Genomic DNA, 20,752 nt, shown 5'->3' with positions numbered 1-20,752 from the left:
ACTGAGGTCCAGAGGGTGAGAGCAGTTGTCCAAGTCTGTACCAGAAGGAGGTTAGTGGGCCTGGAGCCCAGGACAGTGGCCTGGGCGTTATTGTATTCACTGCATGGCTGACCTCAAGGAGACAGATAGACTTAAGGTCATGGTCAGAGAGGAGTCAAGGGGCTGAAGGGTCACCACCCATATTCATCAGTGTTGTCTGAGCTTCCACTCTGGGTTGGGCCCTGGCCAGGCAGCAGTGACAAGACACATGGAGTCCTGCCCTCATGGGGCTGCTGGGTTGGCTCAGAGATAACAGACATATGGGGCCCGGGAGCCTGGGAGAGCTGATCTGGGCCCCAGCAGCCGTCAAGGCCTCTCCTAGGAGCCAGCCCTTGCATCTGCCCGGAAGAGACTGTATTCTGGCCCCTAACTCTGGTTCTGGCACTCCCTGGGATGAGGAGGGGCTGGGCCTGGCTTGGAAACCAACAGACATCTCTGTGATGAGCTGGGGGGCGGGTGGTGTGCAGCTCCCCAGCACCCAGGGTGGTCATGGGCTCCAGGGCTTGGGCCTCCAAGAAAGCTGCTCCTTTTCCCCACTCCTGAGCATGTCTGAGCTTGACCCTGGGAGAGCCCACTAGTCCCTAGGGAGGGGGTCCAGCACCCGCCCCTCAGAGAGAAGCAAGCCTCTGTCTTCCTTTCTCCTGTCTGCAAGTCGGGCACGTTGGACTTGGGGCCTTCAAATACTGGCTACCAGCTTTGAGGATTCTCAAATTCTGTGGTCATTGGTATTCAGGGTGTCTGTCCAGCTCCCGTTTCCAGAGGGTGGACCTCTGAAGCTGGCATTGTGTGACCTAACCTCATTGGCCAGGGCTGATTGGACCAGGCAAACACCTGACTCATGTGAGCCAATCAGATCCTCTTCCCCAGGATTGGGCTTTGTGACTCACTGGCGGGTCTGGTGGGCAGGTGACCTGGAGGGACTGTAAGGCCGAGCTGGGGCAGGAGGCACAGGGGAAGCTGTCTGCAAAGGCAGAAACTGCCCCCAAGAAGCAGGGTCCTGGGCATCATGTACTAGATTTTGCCCCGCTGCACCCCGTTCCTCCCCAACATTCATTCCCCATTCTTCTGGAAAAGAACACCCAGTTTACTTTGGAGGGAGACTCCCCCGACTCCTCCACTGGGATCAACCTTGGGGAAGCTGTCCACCGAGCTGCCCTGTCCACCCCCATCCAGTGTAGTCCCCAGACCCCAGTGTGGCGTGGACCATCACACAGTCTCTCTCGGGACTGGATTTTGGGCAAAGGGCTGCAGAGGAGGAGGAAGAGGCCAGAGCCCATCTCATCCTGAAGACACTGTCTCCTTGCCTCTGCCAGTAGATTCCACATTCCAGAGATTCCTGGGTCCTGCCCCTCCTCAGCCCGTCCTCCGGCTGTTCCATCAGTCCCCTGAGCAGTTCTGTGCGTACAAACGTTGCCAGTTCTGCTACCGTTAGCCAGCTTTGGTCTCTCTTTTGCGGGCCACCGGGAGCCGGGATATCGGGGAGGAACAGGCACTGTCCCAGGGCTGCCCCCTGGCTCCTCCTGACCTTCTAATAAATCCCCCTTTCGCTTCCGCTGGGCCAGGGGCAAGCATGGTTCCCTGACCCCTCCCCAGACCCAGAGAATAACCCTTAGTGGGGTTGGCAAGGACAGGGGAACACTAGCCGACAGCCCGTTCCCCTTTGCTTCTGTGCGGGGCTTGGGGCAGCAGGAGTGTGTGTGTGTGTGTGTGTGTGTGGCCAGCTCCAGCTCACTCGAGACCCTCGTGAAAGGCTTCCTGGGAAGGTGAGGTTCAGAGAAGGTACATCTCGCAAGCATACCGGGCAGAGAGACTTTGAGGACCAGAACACTGCCTGTTAATGGTGGGTGGCCGTGATGGTCATGGACTCAGGAGCAAAGAGATCCCTTCTCACTTCCCCAGGTGCCCGAGAGAACGGAGGAGGGAAGCGTGTGTCCCCACGCCAATGGGGTTTGCACCTGCTTCTCATTCACAAACCCACTCGCTCAGCGGCTCCCTGGGATATCTGCTCCTTCTGCCATGGGGAAGCCCCACTGTCAAGGCCCATAAGCAGCCCTGTGAGGCAGCAGGCTCCCCAGGGCACCATGATCCCAACTTACAAGTGAGGAGACCGAGGCTCAGGAGGCCCCATGCCTGACCCTAGGACCAGCCCTCACAATATTGGTTCAGGATCCTTTCCACAGATGATGTCATTTTTTTTTTTTTTTTTTTTTTTTTAGAGTATAATTGCTTTACAATGGTGTGTTAGTTTCTGCTGTATAAAAAAGTGAATCAGGGCTTCCCTGGTGGCGCAGTGATTGAGAGTCCGCCTGCCGATGCAGGGGACACGGGTTTGTGCCCCGGTCCGGAAAGATCCCACATGCCGCGGAGCGCCTGGGCCCGTGAGCCATGGCCGCTGAGCCTGCGCTCCACAACGGGAGAGGCCACAACAGTGAGAGACCTGCGTACCGCAAAAAAAAAAAAAAAAAGAATCAGCTATACATGTACATATATCCCCAGATCTCCTCCCTCTTGCATCTCCCTCCCACCCTCCCTATCCCACCCCTCTAGGTGGTCACAAAGCACCGAGCTGATCTCCCTGTGCTATGCAGCTGCTTCCCACTAGCTGTCTGTTTTACATTTGGTAGTGTATATATGTCCATGCCACTCTCTCGCTTCGTCCCAGCTTACCCTTCCCCCTCTCTGTGTCCTCAAGTCCATTCTCTATGTCTGAATCTTTATTCCTGTCCTGCCCCTATCTTCTTCCATGTATATGTGTTAGTGTACGGTATTTGTTTTTCTCCTTCTGACTTACGTCACTCTGTATGACAGAGTCTAGGTCCATCCACCTCACTACAAATAACTCAATTTCGTTTCTTTTTATGGCTAGGTAATATTCCATTGTATATATGTGCCACATCTTCTTTGTCCATTCATCTGTTGATGGACACTTAGGTTGCTTCCATGTCCTGGTTATTGTAAATAGAGCTGCAGTGAACATTGTGGTACATGGCTCTTTTTGAATTATGGTTTTCTCAGGGTATATGCCCAGTAGTGGGGTTGCTAGGTCGTATGGTAGTTCTATTTTTAGTTTTTTAAGGAACCTCTGTACTGTTCTCCATAGTGGCTGTATCAATTTACATTCCCACCAACAGTGCAAGAGGGTTCTTTTCTCCACACCCTCTCCAGCATTTATTGTTTGTAGATTTTTTGATGATGGCCATTCTGACTGGTGTGAGGTGACACCTCATTGTAGTTTTGATTTGCATTTCTCTAGTGATTAGTGATGTTGAGCATCCTTTCATGTGTTTGTTGGCAGTCTGTGTATCTTCTTTGGAGAAATGTCTATTTAGGTCTTCTGCCCAGTTTTGGATTGTGTTGTTTTTTTTTTTTGTTTTGTTTTTTTGTTTTTTTTGATATTGAGCTGCATGAGCTGCTTGTATATTTTGGAGATTAATCCTTTGTCAGTTGCTTCGTTTGCAAATATTTTCTCTCATTCTGAGGGTTGTCTTTTCATCTTGTTTATGGTTTCCTTTGCGCTGCAAAAGCTTTTAAGTTTCATTAGGTCCCATTTGTTTATTTTTGTTTTTATTTCCATTTCTCTAGGAGGTGGGTCGAAAAGGATCTTGCTGTGATTTATGTCATGGAGTGTTCTCCCTATGTTTCCCTCTAAGAGTTTGATAGTGTCTGGCCTTACATTTAGGTCTTTAATCCATTTTGAGTTTATTTTTGTGTATGGTGTTAGAGAGTGCTCCAATTTCATTCTTTTACATGTAGCTGTCCAGTTTTCCCATCACCATTTATTGAAGAGGCTGTCTTTTCTCCATTGTATATTCTTGCCTCCTTTATCAAAGGTAAGTTGACCATATGTGCGTGGGTTTATCTCTGGGCTTTCTATCCTGTTCCATTGATCTGTATTTCTGTTTTTGTACCAGTACCATACTGTCTTGATGGTAGCTTTGTAGTATAGTCTGAAGTCAGGGAGCCTGAAAAACAGGGGCTCTGTTTTTCTTTCTCAAGATTGCTTTGGCTATTTGGGATCTTTTGTGTTTCCATACAAATTGTGAAACTTTTTGTTCTAGTTCTGTGAAAAATGGCATTGGTAGTTTGATAGGGATCGCATTGAATCTGTAGATTGCTTTGGGTAGTATAGTCATTTTCACAATGTTGATTCTTCCAAGCCAGGAACATGGTATATCTCTCCATCTGTTTGTATCATCTTTAATTTCTTTCATCAGTCTTATAGTTTTCGGCATACAGGTCTTTTGTCTCCTTAGGTAGGTTTATTCCTAGGTATTTTATTCTTTTTGTTGCAGTGGTAAATGTGAATGTTTCCTTAATTTCTCTTTCAGGTTTTTCATCATTAGTGGATAGGAATGCAAGAGATTTTCTGTGCATTAATGTTGTATCCTGCTACTTTACCAAATTCATTGATTAGCTCTAGTAGTTTTCTGGTAGCATCTTTAGGATTCTCTATGTATCATGTCATCTGCAAACAGTGACAGTTTTACTTCTTCTTTTCTGATTTGGATTCTTTTTATTTCTTTTCCTTTTCTGATTGCTGTGACTAAAAGTTCCAAAACTATATTGAATAATAGTGGTGAGAGTGGTGAGAGTCTTGTTCCTGATCTTAGAGGAAATGGTTTCAGTTTTTCACCATTGAGAACGATGTTGGCCGTGGGTTTGTCATATATGACCTTTATTATGTTGAGGTAAGTTCCCTCTATGCCTACTTTCTGGAGGGTTTTTATCATAAATGGGTGTTGAATTTTGTCGGAAACTTTTTCTGCATCTATTGAGATGATCATATGGTTTTTCTCCTCCAATTTGTTAATATGGTTTATCACATTGATTGATTTGCATATATTGAAGAATCCTTGCATTCCTGGGATAAACCCGACTTGTTCATGGTGTATGATGCTTTTAATGTGCTGTTGGATTCTGTTTGCTAGTATTCTTCCCTCTTAGAACTGCTTTTGCTGCATCCCATAGGTTTTGGGTTGTCGTGTTTACATTGTCATTTGTTTCTAGGTATTTTTTGATTTCCTCTTTGATTTTTTCAGTGATCTCTTGGTTATTTAGTAGTGTTTTGTTTAGCCTCCGTGTGTTTGTAGTTTTTACAGATTTTGTTCTGTAATTGATATCTAGTCTCATAGCATTGTAGTCGGAAAAGATACTTGATACGATTTCAATTTTCTTAAATTTACCAAGGCTTGACTTATGACCCAAGATATGATCTATCCTGGAGAATGTTCCATGAGCACTTGAGAAGAAAGTGTATTCTGTAGTTTTTCGTTGGAATGTCCTATAAATATCAATTAAGTCCATCTTGTTTAATGTATCATTTAAAGCTTGTGTTTCCTTATTTATTTTCATTTTGGATGATCTGTCCATTGGTGAAAGTGGGGTGTTAAAGTCCCCTACTATGATTGTGTTACTGTCGATTTCCCCTTTTATGGCTGTTAGCATTTGCCTTATGTACTGAGGTGCTCCTATGTTGGGTGCATAAATATTCACAATTGTTATATCTTCTTCTTGGATTGATTCCTTGATCATTATGTAGTGTGCTTCTTTGTCTCTTGTAATAGTCTTTATTTTAAAGTCTATTTCGTCTGATATAAGAATTGCTACTCCAGCTTTCTTTTGATTTCCATTGCATGGAATATCTTTTTCCATCCCCTCACTTTTGGCCTGTATGTGTCCCTAGGTCTGAAGTGGGTCTCTTGTAGACAGCATATATACAGGTCTTGTTTTGGTATCCATTCAGCCAGTGTTTGTGTTTTGGTTGGAGCATTTAATCCATTTACATTTAAGGTTGTTATCGATATGTATGTTCCTATTACCATTTTCTTAATTGCTTGGGATTTGTTATTGTATGTCTTTTCCTTCTCTTGTGTTCCCTGCCTACAGAAGTTCCTTTAGCATTTGTTGTAAAGCTGGTTTGGTGGTATTGAATTCCCTTAGCTTTTGCTTGTCTGTATAGGTTTTAATTTCTCCCTCGAATCTGAATGAGATCCTTCCTCGGTAGAGTAATCTTGGTTGCAGGTTTTTCTCCTTCATCACTTTCAGTATGTCCTGCCACTCCCTTCTGGCTTGCAGAGTTTCTGCTGAGAGATCAGCTGTTAACCTTATGGGGATTCCCTTGTGTGTTAATTGTTGCTTTTCCCTTGCTGCTTTTAATATTTTTTCTTTGTATTTAATTTTTGATAGTTTGATTAACATGTGTCTTGGCGTGTTTCTCCTTGGATTTATCCTGTATGGGACTCTCTGTGCTTCCTGGACTTGATTGACTATTTCCTTTCCCATATTAGGGAAGTTTTCAACTATAATCTCTTCAAATATTTTCTCAGTCCCTTTTTTTTCTCTTCTTCTTCTGCGACCCCTATAATTCGAATGTTGGTGCGTTTAGTGTTGTCCCAGAGGTCTCTGAGACAGTCCTCAATTCTTTCATTCTTTTTTCTGCTCTGCGGTAGTTATTTCCACTATTTTATCTTCCAGGTCACTCATCCGTTCTTCTGCCTCAGTTATTCTGCTATTGATTCCTTCTAGAGAATTTTTAATTTCATTTATTGTGTTGTTCATCATTGTTTGTTTGCTCTTTAGTTCTCCTAGGTCATTGTTAAACGTTTCTTGTATTTTCTGCATTCTGTTTCCAAGATTTTGGATCATCTTTACTATCATTACTCTGAATTCTTTTTCAGGTAAACTGCCTATTTCCTCTGCATTTGTTTGGTCTGGTGGGTTTTTACCTCCTTCATCTGCTGTGTATTTCTCTGTCTTCTCATTTTGCTTAACTTACTGTGTTTGGGGTCTCCTTTTCACAGGCTACAGGTTCGTAGTTCCCATTGTTTTTGGTGTCTGCTCCCAATGGGTAAGTTTGGTTCAGTGGGTTGTGTAGGATTCCTGGTGGAGGGGACTGCTGTTCTGGTGGATGAGGCTGGATCTTGTCTTTCTGGTTTGCAGGACCACGTCTGGCGGTGTGCTTTGGGGTGTCTGTGATCTTATTATGATTTTAGGCAGCCTCTCTGCTAATGGGTGGGGTTGTGTTCCTGTCTTGCTAGTTGTTTGGCATAGGGTGTCCTGCACTGTAGTTTGCTGGTCGTTGAGTGGAGCTGGGTCTTAGCGTTGAGATGGAGATCTCTGGGAGAGCTTTTGCTGTTTGATATTATGTGGGGCCGGGAGGTCTCTGGTGGACCAGTGTCCTGAACTTGGCTCTCCCACCTCAGAGGCTCAGGTCTGACAACTGGCCAGAGCACCAAGACCCTGTCTTCCACACAGCTCAGAAGAAAAGGGAATGAAAGAAAGAGAGAGAGAGAAAGAGAGAGAGAGAGAGGGAGGGAGAGAAGGAGAGAGAGAGAGAGAGAGAGAGAGAGAGAGAGAGAGAGAAAGAAAAAAATAAAGTTATTCAAATAGGCAAAAATTATGAAAAATAAAAAAATTAAAAAGTAATAAAGAAAAAAGAAAGAGAGAAAGAAAGAAGAGAGCAACCAAACCAAACAACAAATCCACTAATGATAACCAGCACTAAAAACTATACTTACAGAAAAAAAAAAAAACCACAGAAAAAACAGAAACGGACAGTCAGAACCCTAGAGCAAATGGCAAAAGCCAAGCTATACAGACAAAATCACACAAAGAAGCATACATATACACACTCCCAAAAAGAAAAGGAAAAAAAAACACCACATACACACACATATATATAAAAGGAAGAGAGCAACCAAATCGATAAATGAATCTACCAATGATAATAAGCTCTAAATACTAAACTAAGATAAACATTGAGCCAGAAACAAATTCGATGCAGAAAGCAAACCCGAAGTCTCTAGTTGCTCCCAAAGTCCACCACCTCAATTTTGTGATGATTTGTTGTCTATTCAGGTATTCCACAGGTGCAGGGTACATCAAGTTGATTGTGGAGATTTAATCCGCTGCTCCTGAGGCTGCTGGGAGAGGTTTCCCTTTCCCTTCTTTGTTCGCACAGCTTCTGGGTTTCAGCTTCGGATTTGGCCCCGCCTCTGCGTGTAGGTCACCTGAAGGCCTCTTTTGGGAAGTCTGAGGTCTTCTGCCAGTGTTCAGTAGGTGTTCTGTAGGAGTTGTTCCACATGTAGATGTAGTTTTGATGTATTTGTGGGGAGGAAGGTGATCTCCACGTCTTACTCCTCCGCCGTCTTGAAGACCTGCCCAGCTGTTTTTCTTTTTGTTCTTCTTTTCTCCCGTGAGGATCTCGGCGCTGACCACATCACGTGCTCGGGTCGTCACATGCCTGGGCGCCCCCCAGATGATGTCATTAAATGATCTCTTTTCCTTTGTCAATAACAATAATATTATTAAAACCTATGTTATTATTCATCAATAATAATAATAGCCAGTCTTTACTAAGGAGTGCTAAGTATTTCCATACATCACTTAATTCTCATAACGATTCTGTGGGGAGGTAGTATTTTTATTATGTCCACTTTCCAGATATGGAAACTGAGGCTTAAGGAGTTTAAGTAACTTACCTAAGGCCACACAACCAGTAAGCACAGTCTGGCTCCAGGGCCTGTGCTAACCACTGTCCCACTGGCCACTTCCACAGGCCCCTATAACTGCTGCTGGCCAGAGGGCCTAGTGAGGATGTGACTGTGGTGGGCAGTTCTGACATCATGGATGGAGGACCAGCCCCTGGTGCTCTCTGACCCCAGAGCCCCTGGTCCTCTCCAATCGCCATTTGCCCTGACGGGGTGGTAATTCACTCGGGCTGAATGATGTAGCCTGCCCCGCAGGAAAGAAGGATGGGAAAGACCACAGAATTCTTCCCAAGGGAGCACGGAGATACACAGTGCTGCCTCTTCCTCCGTGATGACCATGACCCACAGCGCAGTGGTTCATGCCGCTCTCTCCAGCCAAGCCCCGGCCCAACACAGCGCTACAGCAGCCACTGCCCACGGGCTGGAGCCGGGCATGTTTTGGGGACAGGGTGAATCAGCTCAGCTGGACCCAGCCTGTGGCCATGCAGCTCCCACTTTGGGCCAGGTACCCGCAGGACATCCGAGATGGGGAGGCAGCTGGCCGCCGGGTGGGCTCTCTCTAGCAGTGCCGACCCTGTGAATATGACAACTCAAGACTCAGTGCTTCGCCGCCATCCATTTCACCGCTTCATTACATCATTTCTCCCACGGGAGAACCCGTAAAACAGTGGGTTCCTCACGTCTGTGTATTCCACAGGACATCAATTCTTCAAATGCTATCTGGAGCTAAGGAAAAAATAAGAGTACAAATACTGAAATAAAACAAATTTCTTTCCCGCAGGATTTCTCAGAGCCTTTAGTATGCGAACGTGCCTGACTCTTAGATGGGATATCTCCCCAAAGCATTTGACCAGGGAACCCTTTTCCCCACAGGACATGTGTACCACTGAGGCTGGTTTTTCTTCAGGAGATACTGGATTATATACTTTTGATAATCTTTTTATAACTTGGAGAAAAAATATGATTAAAAACTACTTAATTAAAAAACACAGGGACTTCCCTGGCGGTCCAGTGGTTAAGACTCTGCGCCTCCACTGCAGGGGGCATGGGTTCCATCCCTGGTCTGGGAACTAAGATCCTGCATGCCGCCTGGTGTGGCCAAAAAAACCCCACACACACTCACAATGAAGAGCACAGATTTCTTTTTCATCCCACAGTTGGCATCATCCTAGGATTTTTGAAACTTTTTTGTGCTGTTAACGGATCTGTCTCACGTAAGTAGATTTCTGTCCATGCTGTAATTTAATACTGTTGGACAGCATTCCATGGTATGGATAATGGAATCCCTCGGTTTTGGATATGTAGGCTGTTTCCATTTTTGTTGTTGTTGTTATAAGTGCCGCTACAGTAACATCCTTGAAGCTAAACACTTGTATAGAGCTCCAATGGTTGGCTTCGGATAATTTCCTAGAAGTGGAATTGCTGAGTCAGAGAATATGGGTATTTACTGCCAAAATGTTCTTCAGAAAGGTTGTACCAACTCAACCTGCCTGGCAGTGGCTGGTTGCCCGTTTTCTCACTTCTTTGCCAACACTGGGTTATGGTCACTGACTCTTTTTCTTTCCAGTTTGTTTTGTGCTCCTCTGATGAGTTGTCAGGGACAGCTTTTGTGCCGACGGGAGGCTTGCATTTGCTCCAGTATCACCTCCTCGAGTCCTTTCCCCATTTCTATTGAGGGCTCACCGTTTGCTTCTTAGCTTTGAAAGTTCTTAATAGGTTAAAGATGTTAACAGTCTGTCGTGCGTTTGTGCCCAGCCTCTTTGACGCTTATAAACCCGCCCCTCATGAGAAGATCAGATTCGTCCATGAGCTGGGAAATGATTTGCCCAAAGCCACACGGTGCAAGAGGAACAGAACCAGGCCTGAACCTGGGCCTCAGTATGCATGCTCCACGCTGGGGATTCAGTGGGTCCCCTCCTCCCCCTCCCACCACTGGGCCAAATTCCAGCACACCCCTCCCCCCACTCCTAGCAGCTGGCTGTACCTGGGCAGCCCCCATTCGCACCCACCTGACCGATGGAAGGACGGCACGGAAAGGTCTTCCTCGGGACACACCTCCTTAAATCACATAAAGTGCTGCAAAGCCCAGGACCAGGTGCCGTTGGGCGTAGGTGCACACTACGGGGGCATGAGGTCACCTGTGGGACCCCGGGAAGGCTCTGTGGAGGCGATGCTTAAATGGAGACTAGAAGGGACGTCCAAGACAGCACTGTCTGTTAGGAATAGAGTGTGGCCACCGGTGGAAGTTTATATTTTCTAGTAGGTTCATTTAAAAAAAAAGGAACAGATGGAATTAATTTTAATAATACATTTCACCCGTTATAGCCAAAATATTATCGGTTCAATGTGTAATCAAATTTTTAAAATATATGAATGAGATAGTTTTCATTATTTTTATTTTGTATGACCCTTCGAAATCCAATGTGTACTTTGTGCAGAGAGCACGTCTCCATTGGATCGGCCACGTCTCAGGTGCTCCGTGACTGTGGGAGGGGTTTCCATGTTGGAGCTTGAAGGTCTAGGCAGTCACTGCAATATGGGAGGGGGCGGGAGGGCAGCCCCGGCGGGGTAACAACTTGTTAGGGGGACCAAGAGATGAGGCAGGAGACGGTGTCTTTGAGAAAGGGCAGTGGCTGGCTTAGACCGGTTGTGGGCTGGGGAGGAGTGGAGAAAAGCCTTATGCCTTGAGGGCTCTTTAAGCAGTGAAATCCCATGGACCAGGTTGATGGATCTAGAGAGGGGGTTCCTGGGGAGAGGGAGGAGCCTAAGATGTTTCAGATTTCTGGATGGAGCCACTGCGTATGGGGGGCGCCATGTGCCCAAGGGGAGAAGATTCTTTTTGGGAGGGAGGAGATAAGTTATATTTCTGTCGTGATGAGTCTGAGATGCTAGCGAGACGTCCAAAGGACACACCCCGTAAGGCACTGGATGTGTGGACTGAGACCTGGAAGAGATCAGGATGGAGCTGTTGATCAGGCAGAAGAGGTAACCGACACCCAGGATGCAGTGACCTGGGGGAATCTTTAATCCTGACTCTGCCCACCACATGTGTGTCATTTCTCCCTCCCCCCCACAAAGCTTTCTGAAAGAACTACCAAGCAGGCATCTGGGGTCACTCTCCCAGGTGAGCTTATAACACAAGGGATGGGACTCTCAGCTGAAAGGCGAGAGAGGGAGACCAGAGGCTGGGTTAAAATGCAGATTCCCAGGACTGATGCCACCTCCTTCAGATTCACCACTTCTGGAAGGGGGCTGGGCATCCAGGTCATCCACAGGCCCTAGCAGCTGACTCAGGAAGGCGTATTCCTGGGGCTACCGGCAGCTGAGCAAAATGATTTGTCAAATACTTTTCTTATTCAAAAGCAATGCATTTAGTTGTAGAAAACAGTCTATATAAGACACAGAGGAGATTCTCGAGTTAGGTAGTGAGAATGGCTGAAGAACCTAGTGAATATACTAAAACTACTGAATTATATACTTTAAAATGGTAAATTTATATTATGTGAATTACATCCCTTTTTTTTTTTTTCCGCTGAGTGGCTTGCTGGATCTTAGTTCTCCGACCAGGGATTGAACCCGGGGCCACGGCAGTGAAAGCACTGACTCCTAACCATAGGACCACCAAGGAAGTCCCATCCCAATTTTTTAAAACACAAGGAAAAATACAGATGAGAGAAGAAAATAAAATGACCTATAATCCCACATATACTGGTAGCGATTGCTGTAACACCCTGGAGGTGTACCCTTCAGACTGCTTTCCACATAGGTATATGGAGCTAATTCGATTATTCTGTGCGCACTGGTTTATGACCTGCTCCTTGCCGGGCTCTCCCTCCCCCTCCACCCCCTCCACCAGGGATCCATTCGGTCCCTTCCTCTCTCTCATCCCCCCAACCCCCATCTAATCAGTTGTCACTCAAACTCCCTGGCTCTTCACCGGCCTCTGGGCTTTGACTCTGTCCCCTCCAATCCACAGCAGCCAGAAGGAACCTCTGAAAGTGGGAATCTGGTCGTGAAACCCTGGCTTGAAGCCTGGCTGCACATTTTTCTTCACCTTAAAACACCAAATTCTTGTGGCAGAAAGACCCAGAACCAGTGCTCTCAGAACGACGCGGGTATCAGAGAGTGGATCTGAGCACTTAGTCCGGGGTGGCTCGGGATAAGGTATTTGGATGTTGGCAGGGACCCTTTGGGCTGAAATCCAGGTCAGGAAAGAGGGTAAGGCTGGCCCCAAGTCCCAGCACCTTCCCACATGCTCTCCCCACGTCATGGGGGCCCGGAACACTCTGCCCAGCCTTGCCCGACCAGCTCCTATATATCTATACGCTCCCTTAGTGACCTTATCTCGTCGCAGGGCTTTCAATTCCATCTCTGCCAGGATGACCCCCCAGCTGATCCCTGCAGCCTGGACCTGTCCATGAACTCCAGGCGCCTGTGTCACCTGCCTCTTCGGCATCTCCACTTGGATGTCTAATAAGCCTCCCATACCTCACACATCCAGAGCTGGACTCCTGCTCTTTCCGTCTGCAAACCTGGCCATTCCCCACGGTAGCAAATGGAAACCATTCTCCCAGTGGCTCAGGTCAAAATCCTTGGCCTTGATTCCCTTCTTTCTTTGTCTCACACCCCTACCCAATCCATTCAGGTATCCTGCCATCTCTGCCTTCAAAATATAACCGAGTCTAACCAGTTCTCTCTACGTCCTCGCTGCCACGCTGGACCCGGCCACCACCGTCCCAGCCGATGATGCTGTGACCTCCCAAGGGTCCCTGTTTCCACCGCACCTGCCTGGAGTCAGTGTGCAGCAGCCCAGGGATCCAGCTGAGTACCAACAGATCCCCGAGTCTGACCTCATCTCCCATCTCTGCCTCACTCTCTAAGCCCCACCTTGCTGCGCCCCTTCCAGGCCACACACAGGCCACCAGGCTCCACTGCAGGGCATCCCCCTCCTTCAGGTCCTTGTTCAAATAGCACCTCTTCAGTGAGGGCTCCCTGCCAGTAAACATCTCACAGCTCCCACCCCAGCACTTGCCATCCACCTTCCCTGCCTTATTGTTATATTTCACCTCTGACATTATATATTTTCCTCATGAATTTTGTTTATGTTTATATCACTCTGCCCTCATTAACTGTACACTCCACAACAGCAGGAGTTTTGTCTCTATCCTGCAGGCCCGGCACATAGTAGGTGCTCAGTAAATACTTGCTGAATGACAGAGTGAATCTGTGAGGCCCGCAGGAAGCTCCCTGCCCCCACAGGAGTTTCTGTGTATGGTTCACATCTTTTCGTGGAGTTTGTCACCAGTGTGATTTGGGGACCAATGTGGGGCAGACAGGGGAGGGGGAGGTCCCTGAGGAAATGGACCACGTTGGTCACGGTGGTGTCCCCAGTACTTAGCACAGTGCCTGGCATGTAGACAGTGGGCAAGAAATACAGGAGGAGCACGTGGATTTAGGGCTTTAATTGCTACCGCTGTCACTGTCGTCCCAACTAGGCCTTGGTCCCCTTGCTGGCTCCCCCTCCTCAGGACACTCAGGCTGGGCTGGCCAGCTCTAAACCCCTCACCGCGGGTCCCTCCCTACTGTCCATTCCTAGTCAGTCCTCATGGTTGGGACATCCTGTTCCCAAGTTTAAACCAGGTCCCTCCAACTGTGGGCCCAGCTTTTGGGGTCTGTACCCTCCTCACTTCGTTGACAGAATGAGCTCTAGCAGGCCAGCAAGTGTACGCCTCTCTGAAGGCTTCCTGGGGCCGGGGCCTCGACCAGGCAAGGCCTTCAGGAGAAAGGCTGGAATGGGGCGTGTCTAGAGGAGGAGGCATCTGGGGTTGAGAGGCAGGGTTTCTGTCTCCCCCGTTCCTTCGGGCTTCCCGGATCCCCTGAGGTCTAAACACTGTGCCAAAGTGGGGACAAAAAGACACCCTGCCCACCACCTCATCCCTGCAGCCCTGAGGAGGGTGGCCTCTTCCTGCCATGCTCTGTCCACCCTCAGGCCCCCAGCACCAGTGTCCTTCCGCCCTCAGCCCTTCACTCATCTACAGAGGTTTGCTGAGTGGCCACTGCAAGTCAAGTGCCTTCTAGGTGCTGGAAATACAACTACAAATAAGAAAGAATCCCTGCCCCCGGGAGGCTCATACTCTAGCTGAGGAGACAGCAAAACACAATGAAAAAACCTGCTAATGAAATCTGTGATATTGTTTGTTCCTCTTTCTCTAGTTCATTTAGGTGTAAGGATAGATTGTTTATTTGAGATTTTTCTTGTTTCTTGAGGTAGGCTTGTATAGCTATAAACTTCCCTCTTAGAACTGCTTTTGCTGCATCCCATGGGTTTTGGATCGTAGTGTTTTCACTGTCATTTGTCTCTAGGTATTTTTTGATTTCCTCTTTGATTTCTTCAGTGATCTCTTGGTTATTTAGTAGTGTTTTGTTTAGCCTCCATGTGTTTGTGTTTTTTACGTTTTTTCCCTGCAATTCATTTCTAATCTCATAGCATTGTGGTCTGAAGAGATGCTTGGTATGATTTCAATTTTCTTAAATTTACCGAGGCTTGATTTGTGACCCAAGATGTGATCTATCCTGGAGAATGTTCCGTGCGCACTTGAGAAGAAAGTGTAATCTGCTGTTTTTGGATGGAATGTCCTATAAATATCAATTAAATCTATCTGGTCTGTTGTGTCATTTAAAGCTTGTGTTTCCTTTTTAATATTCTGTCTGGATGATCTGTCCATTGGTGTAAGTGAGGTGTTAGAGTCTCCCACTATTATTGTGTTACTGTCGATTTCCTCTTTTATAGCTGTTAGCAGTTGCCTTATGTATTGAGGTGCTCCTATGTTGGGTGCATATATATTTATAATTGTTATATCTTCTTTTTGGATTGATCCCTAGATCATTATGTAGTGTCCTTCCTTGTCTCTTGTAACATTCTTATTTTAAAGTCTATTTTATCTGATATGAGTATTGCTACTCCAGCTTCCTTTTGATTTCCATTTGCATGGAATACCTTTTTCCATCCCCTCACTTTCAGTCTGTATGTGTCCCTAGGTCTGAAGTGGGTGAAAACCGTAATTCAAAAAGACACATGCACCCCAGTGTTCATTGCAGCACTATTTACAATAGCCAGGTCATGGAAGCAACCTAAATGCCCATCGACAGATGAATGGATAAAGAAGTTGTGGTACATATATACAATGGAATATTACTCAGCCATAAAAAGGAACGAAATTGGGTCATTTGTTGAGACGTGGTTGGATCTAGAGACTGTCATACAGAGTGAAGTAAGTCAGAAAGAGAAAAACAAATATCGTTTATTAACGCATGTATGTGGAACCTAGAAAAATGGTACAGATGAACCCGTTTGCAGGGCACAAGTTGAGACACAGATGTAGAGAACAAACATATGGACACCAAGGGGGGAAAGCCGCAGGGGGGTGGGGATGGTGCTGTGATGAATTGGGCGATTGGGATTGACATGTATACACTGATGTGTATAAAATTGATGACTAATAAGAACCTGCTGTATAAAAAAAAAATAAAATTAAATTAAAAAAAAAAGAGATCTGTGATAGTTGCTAAAGAGAAAAAAGATAAAGCTGGGGAAGGGGACAGAAGAGGTCCCAACATGTTCACATTGTAGATGGGGTGGCCCTGGAAGCCCACGTAGACTCTCTCCCTCACCATAAACTTACCCCACCCCCCATCCCTTGCCTCTGTCCATCCAGGTGGAGCCCTGGCCACTGGTCTGGGCCGCAGCTCCTGACCAGAGCGCCCCTCCACACTGAGGCCAGGGAAGCAGAGAAAGCATATCTGACCCTGTTACCTCCTTGCTTAAATCGCAGAGGCCCAGCTCCTTGGGGCGAGCGCAGGCCTGTCCCCACTGGTCCTTGCCCTTCTCTCTGGCCTCACATCATACCCCGGACTGTGCGTGGAGTCCCGTGCACGGAGAGGAGCTCTCCCTGGCGTTCAGGCCTCCTTCCCTCCTCCAGGTTTTCTGGGTCTTGAACACGTTCCCAACCACCCTCCCTCCCTCCCCCGGGCTTGGAGGTCACCTTCCCCAGGCCGCGGTAGGTGCCCCCCCCCTCCCGCCACCACATGTGACATCCTGCAGAGACGTGTCCTCCCCTCCCGCCCCCGCCTCGTCAGGGCTGGGACCGCGCCTGGCCTGCTCCCAGGCTTCCCCAGCGCCCAACAAATCAGTGTCGAATGAATGAATTTCGCCAAGCCGAGCCTCAGCCTCATTCACGTCAGATCTTCCGGGCCCTCCCCCGCCCGGCTCCGCCCTAGGGGGGGGGCCAGATCGCCGCGAGGGAGGTGGCGGGGGTGACCTCGCCCTCCCGCCCGGGGGCCGATGAGGCCAGGGGCGCCACTCTGCGAGCTTGGCTTGGCGCTCGCGGGGTCGTCGTTCCGCGGGCGCAGGCCCGGCCGCGCGGGTGCGGGGCGGGAGGTGGCGCCTGGCGCTGAGTGGCGGCTCCGGATCCACCCCTGGCGCGCCGGTGCGGGCGGGAGGCGGGAGGCGGGGAGCGCAGGGGCGGCGGCGAGAGGGAGCGCAGCAGCGAGCATGTGCCGCGGAGCTCAGTAACCAGGGACGACCGCGGCCACACCGCGGCCGCGTCGGCGCCCAGCCCAGCGCAGCTCCGCGCCGCGGCGCCCGGAGAGGGCGGCGGCCGGACGGCCCGGGCCTGCCGAGCGGCTGCCCCGCGCCCCGGGCACCGCGCCGCGAGCCGCAAACAAAGGCGCGGCCCCGGCCCGCCGGCCCCCCGCGCACCCCGCCCCGGCCCAGCCACTCCCGCTGGGCGCCCCGACGGGGTCCGGCCCGGGGCGCGGGGGCCGCGGCCGCCGAGGATGGGGAAATCCAACAGCAAGTTGAAGCCTGAAGTCGTGGAGGAGCTGACCAGGAAAACCTACTGTGAGTGCGCGCGCCGGGACCCCCGCCCTGCGCTGCCTGGCGCTGCCTCCGCCCCCTCGCGCCCCTCCCCCCACGCGCGGTCACCACCCCCACCCCCCGCCCAGCGTCCGCTCCGGGCCCGTTCTCCGCTCCCCACGACGCCGCCACCCTGCCTTGGCCATCCCCTGCTCTGCACCCGCCCCGGGCCCCTCGGAAGCTCCCGGCCGCGCCCCCAGCCCCACACCTGGCCCTATTGTTCTAGGACACCCCCCAACCACGCGCTCCCGGGACGTGTGCCTCCTGTCCGCGGGCGCGGCGCCACCCCCGGGCTCGGAGGGAAGCCCCCAGCCCCCCCGCGGCCCCCCCCCCGACCAGAACTGTCCAAAAGGACAGGGGTGTGCAAGGGCGAGGGGCGGAAAGTGGGCGCCTGCTTGCGAGGTGGCTCCGGCTGCGCGGAGCCGACTGGCACGAGCGCAGCGGGGCGGGTGATTCATGCATCACGGTGCCGCCGCTACTGCTGCTGCCGCTGCCGCCGCCGCTGCTGCCGCCGCTACCGCTGCTGCTGCTGCGAGGTTGGCCTGTCGCCGCCTCCCTGGCCCTGATCGTGTGTGGTGGGGTGGCGAGACTTGTCAGAGAGCTCATGGCAGCGGCAGCGGTGAAGGGTCCTGGGCATCCTCTTGGCTGCACGGTTTATAGGCTGAATTCTCCTCTGGCCCAGATTGCACCTTCCCAGCTTCTATCTGTATCTGCCAAGCTGGGAAATGGGTTTCTACAGCCCTGGGTGATCTGGTCCATCTCATCTTTTAACCGTCTGGGGCACCCCTGAGAGGAGGGTCTGTCAATTTCAGATTTCTCTAGATCTGTCCCAGTGTGTCTCTCTCCACGTGCCCAACTTCGCAACTCTCCGGTCGCCTCACCTCTCCAGTTTCTCTGTACCAGACTTCTCCCTTCCCTGCAAGCCTCTTGGAGATGTCCCAGCGTGCCAAGGGTTAATGGCACTGGGTCCTGACCACACGGTCTTTCTTTTAGGGTCTTTCTTTTGGGGCATCGGAGGAGGACTGCTGAGTGGTCTGGAAGGGCTTCTGCCTGGGGATCTGACTTGGAACGGGGCAGGGGCTCTGGGCTTGGGTTGGGATTCTGAGCCCGTACCTGGGCAGCTGCGTGGGTCCAGCAGCTCTGTGCCCTCCCTAGACGGAGGCAGATTGACCGCCACCTCCACGCGTTGATGGAAGCTTGGGAGGTAGCTTGTGATGGTGCATTGCACAACCTCTGCTCGCCCCTCCCCCCACTCCATTGGTCTTCTGGGCACGTTTGCAGGTCTGTCCAAGCCCACACTTCAGCTCCATGCCCCTCACCCCCATGTGCTTGGATTGAAGGGGTCTTTCCTGAGTGGGTGCTAGGCCACTGGGAGGTACTGGCCCCTCTCCAGTGGAATTCTGCAGCAAGGCGCTCACATTCCAGTAGCTGCTCCTTGAAGGGCTGAGGCTCTGAGGACCAGGGACTCCGTCCTTTCTGCTCTTACCTTCTTTCCAAGGTGGGTAGGTGGCCCTTCCCAGTTTGGCTGCTGTTTTGTGAGATTTGCTGGGCCTTCCTTCAGGCTCTGTCCAGCTGCGGCCTGTAGCTGTTAGCAGGCAGGCTGCACACGGGGCTTCCCGGGCCCCTGGGCTTGGGGAGGCAGAGGCTCCAGTGAGTTTCAAAGGAGGAGTGAGCTTGGGCTGCACCAGGGTGTCTCCATCACCTGCGAGCTGAGTGGAGCCAGGTTTCCTGCTTCTGGAGCACATCATGCACCAAGCTCCCTGCCTCCCTAACGCGTTCAATCCTCACAGTAGTTCCGGGACCCAAGATCCCAGGGCCCATCAGCAGGCAGTACCAGGACTCGAACTCAGGCCTGTCTGGCCCCCAAGTTAATCCCCTTGAGAGACCTCAGAGCTCACGCTGAGAAATCTGGAGGGGCTTTTTTTCTGTGTGTCCCTTTCCGATTTCTAAGCCTGTGATGGTGGCGTCTGGGTTGGGAAGGCACCTGGGGCGGTCATTTTGTCCATCACCCTCTCTCTGGGCAGATCTGTCAACTTTGGGAGAAGATGAGTCAACAAGGCCTTGTTAGGAATCAGGCCCATGGTGCTGGGCTGGGCCGGGCTATTTTAAAAGGCCTTTGGAGAGCTGGAACAGTTTCGATGAGGGAGAGAGTGAGCCGGGTACTTTTCCTCTAGGGCTCTTATTGGGTTTGGGCTGATGGAGGTCGTGGTGGGCTCGTGGGACTCCTGTCTATCTCCCTTGCTGATGTCGGCTCCCTCAGGGCAGGCCCTTCCCTGTCGGGTTGCATTGGCACTTAGTAGGGCCACAGGTATCTGTTGAATGAAAAGTCTCCCGGCAGGAACAGCAGGAAAAGCCTCCAGCCTGTTCTAAGGCCCCAGATGGGCCTCCTTTGGCCGGGGCGTGAAGCCGTCTGCTCTTTGTTCAAGGGGTTCTGTGTGTTATACGGGGTCAAGAGAGGAGCGCTTAGGAAGGACTCTCAAATGTCAGAATCTCCTGGAGGGTCCGTTAAACACCAAGGTGCCTGGGTCTGGTCGCCCTCCCAGATTTCCGATTCTTAGAGTCTGGGCCGGGCCCAGGAATTTGTACCCTTAACGAGTGTTTGTCATGCAGACCTTGGTTCTGAGAAGTCCCAGTTGAAGAGCCACAACTGGTTCTGGGAGTCTTGGCATGTGTAAGCCTCACCTGGTGTCCTAGGCCACCTCGGCATCCCACAGCCAGCCACAACGCCGAGGGGGGCCCAGAGGGGAGCCCCAGATGTTCATGCCCAAGTCAATCCTGGCTGCCATCCTTGGTGTTGAGTCTCCTGCTCTCTGGAAAAGACTGTCTTGGTGATCTGTGTGTGTGAGGACGCAGGAGGAGTTCTGAGAGCTCCAACCGTGTGGCCCTCCCTTGGCACATCTGGATTCAGCCTAGCTAAACCTCTCTGTCATTCAGCTTTAACACTGCAGAACAGATTTTTTTTCCCTCCGCTGCGGAAAAGATTTTGTAAGTCATCAGCGCCCCGTAACCCAATCCTCACCCTCCCCGGCACAGTTCACATCCAGGGGCAGCAGGAGGTTTGCGAGAGACGGAGGTCCCACCCAGCCGGGACTCATCAAACAGCGCTCGGTGGGCTTCCCTGGTGGCGCAGTGGCTGGGAGTCCGCCTGACGATGCAGGGAACGCGGGTTCGTGTCCCGGTCTGGGAAGATTCCACATACCGCGGAGCGGCTGGGCCCGTGAGCCATGGCCACTGAGCCTGTGCATCCGGAGCCTGTGCTCCGCGATGGGAGAGGCCACAACAGTGAGAGGCCTGCGTACAGCAAAAAAAA

At 50.4% G+C, this 20,752-nt stretch overlaps 1 protein-coding gene across 1 annotated transcript in view; it reads left to right on the top strand.

Moving 5' to 3' along the window:
* Positions 1-17,262: 17,262 nt before the first annotated feature.
* The window catches only part of NCS1 (neuronal calcium sensor 1), a 61,417-nt gene continuing 57,927 nt past the window's right edge, over positions 17,263-20,752 (top strand). Inside the window, exon 1 of the mRNA XM_032635892.1 lies at positions 17,263-17,427. Coding sequence (XP_032491783.1) covers positions 17,364-17,427 — 64 coding nt within the window. The 5' untranslated portion in view covers positions 17,263-17,363. The remainder of the gene's footprint in view (positions 17,428-20,752) is intronic.

Source organism: Phocoena sinus, chromosome 6 (assembly GCF_008692025.1).
Source record: "Phocoena sinus isolate mPhoSin1 chromosome 6, mPhoSin1.pri, whole genome shotgun sequence".
Taxonomy (NCBI): domain Eukaryota; kingdom Metazoa; phylum Chordata; class Mammalia; order Artiodactyla; family Phocoenidae; genus Phocoena; species Phocoena sinus.
Note: the sequence above shows the minus strand (reverse complement) of the source record. Positions and strands in the feature narration are given on the sequence as shown.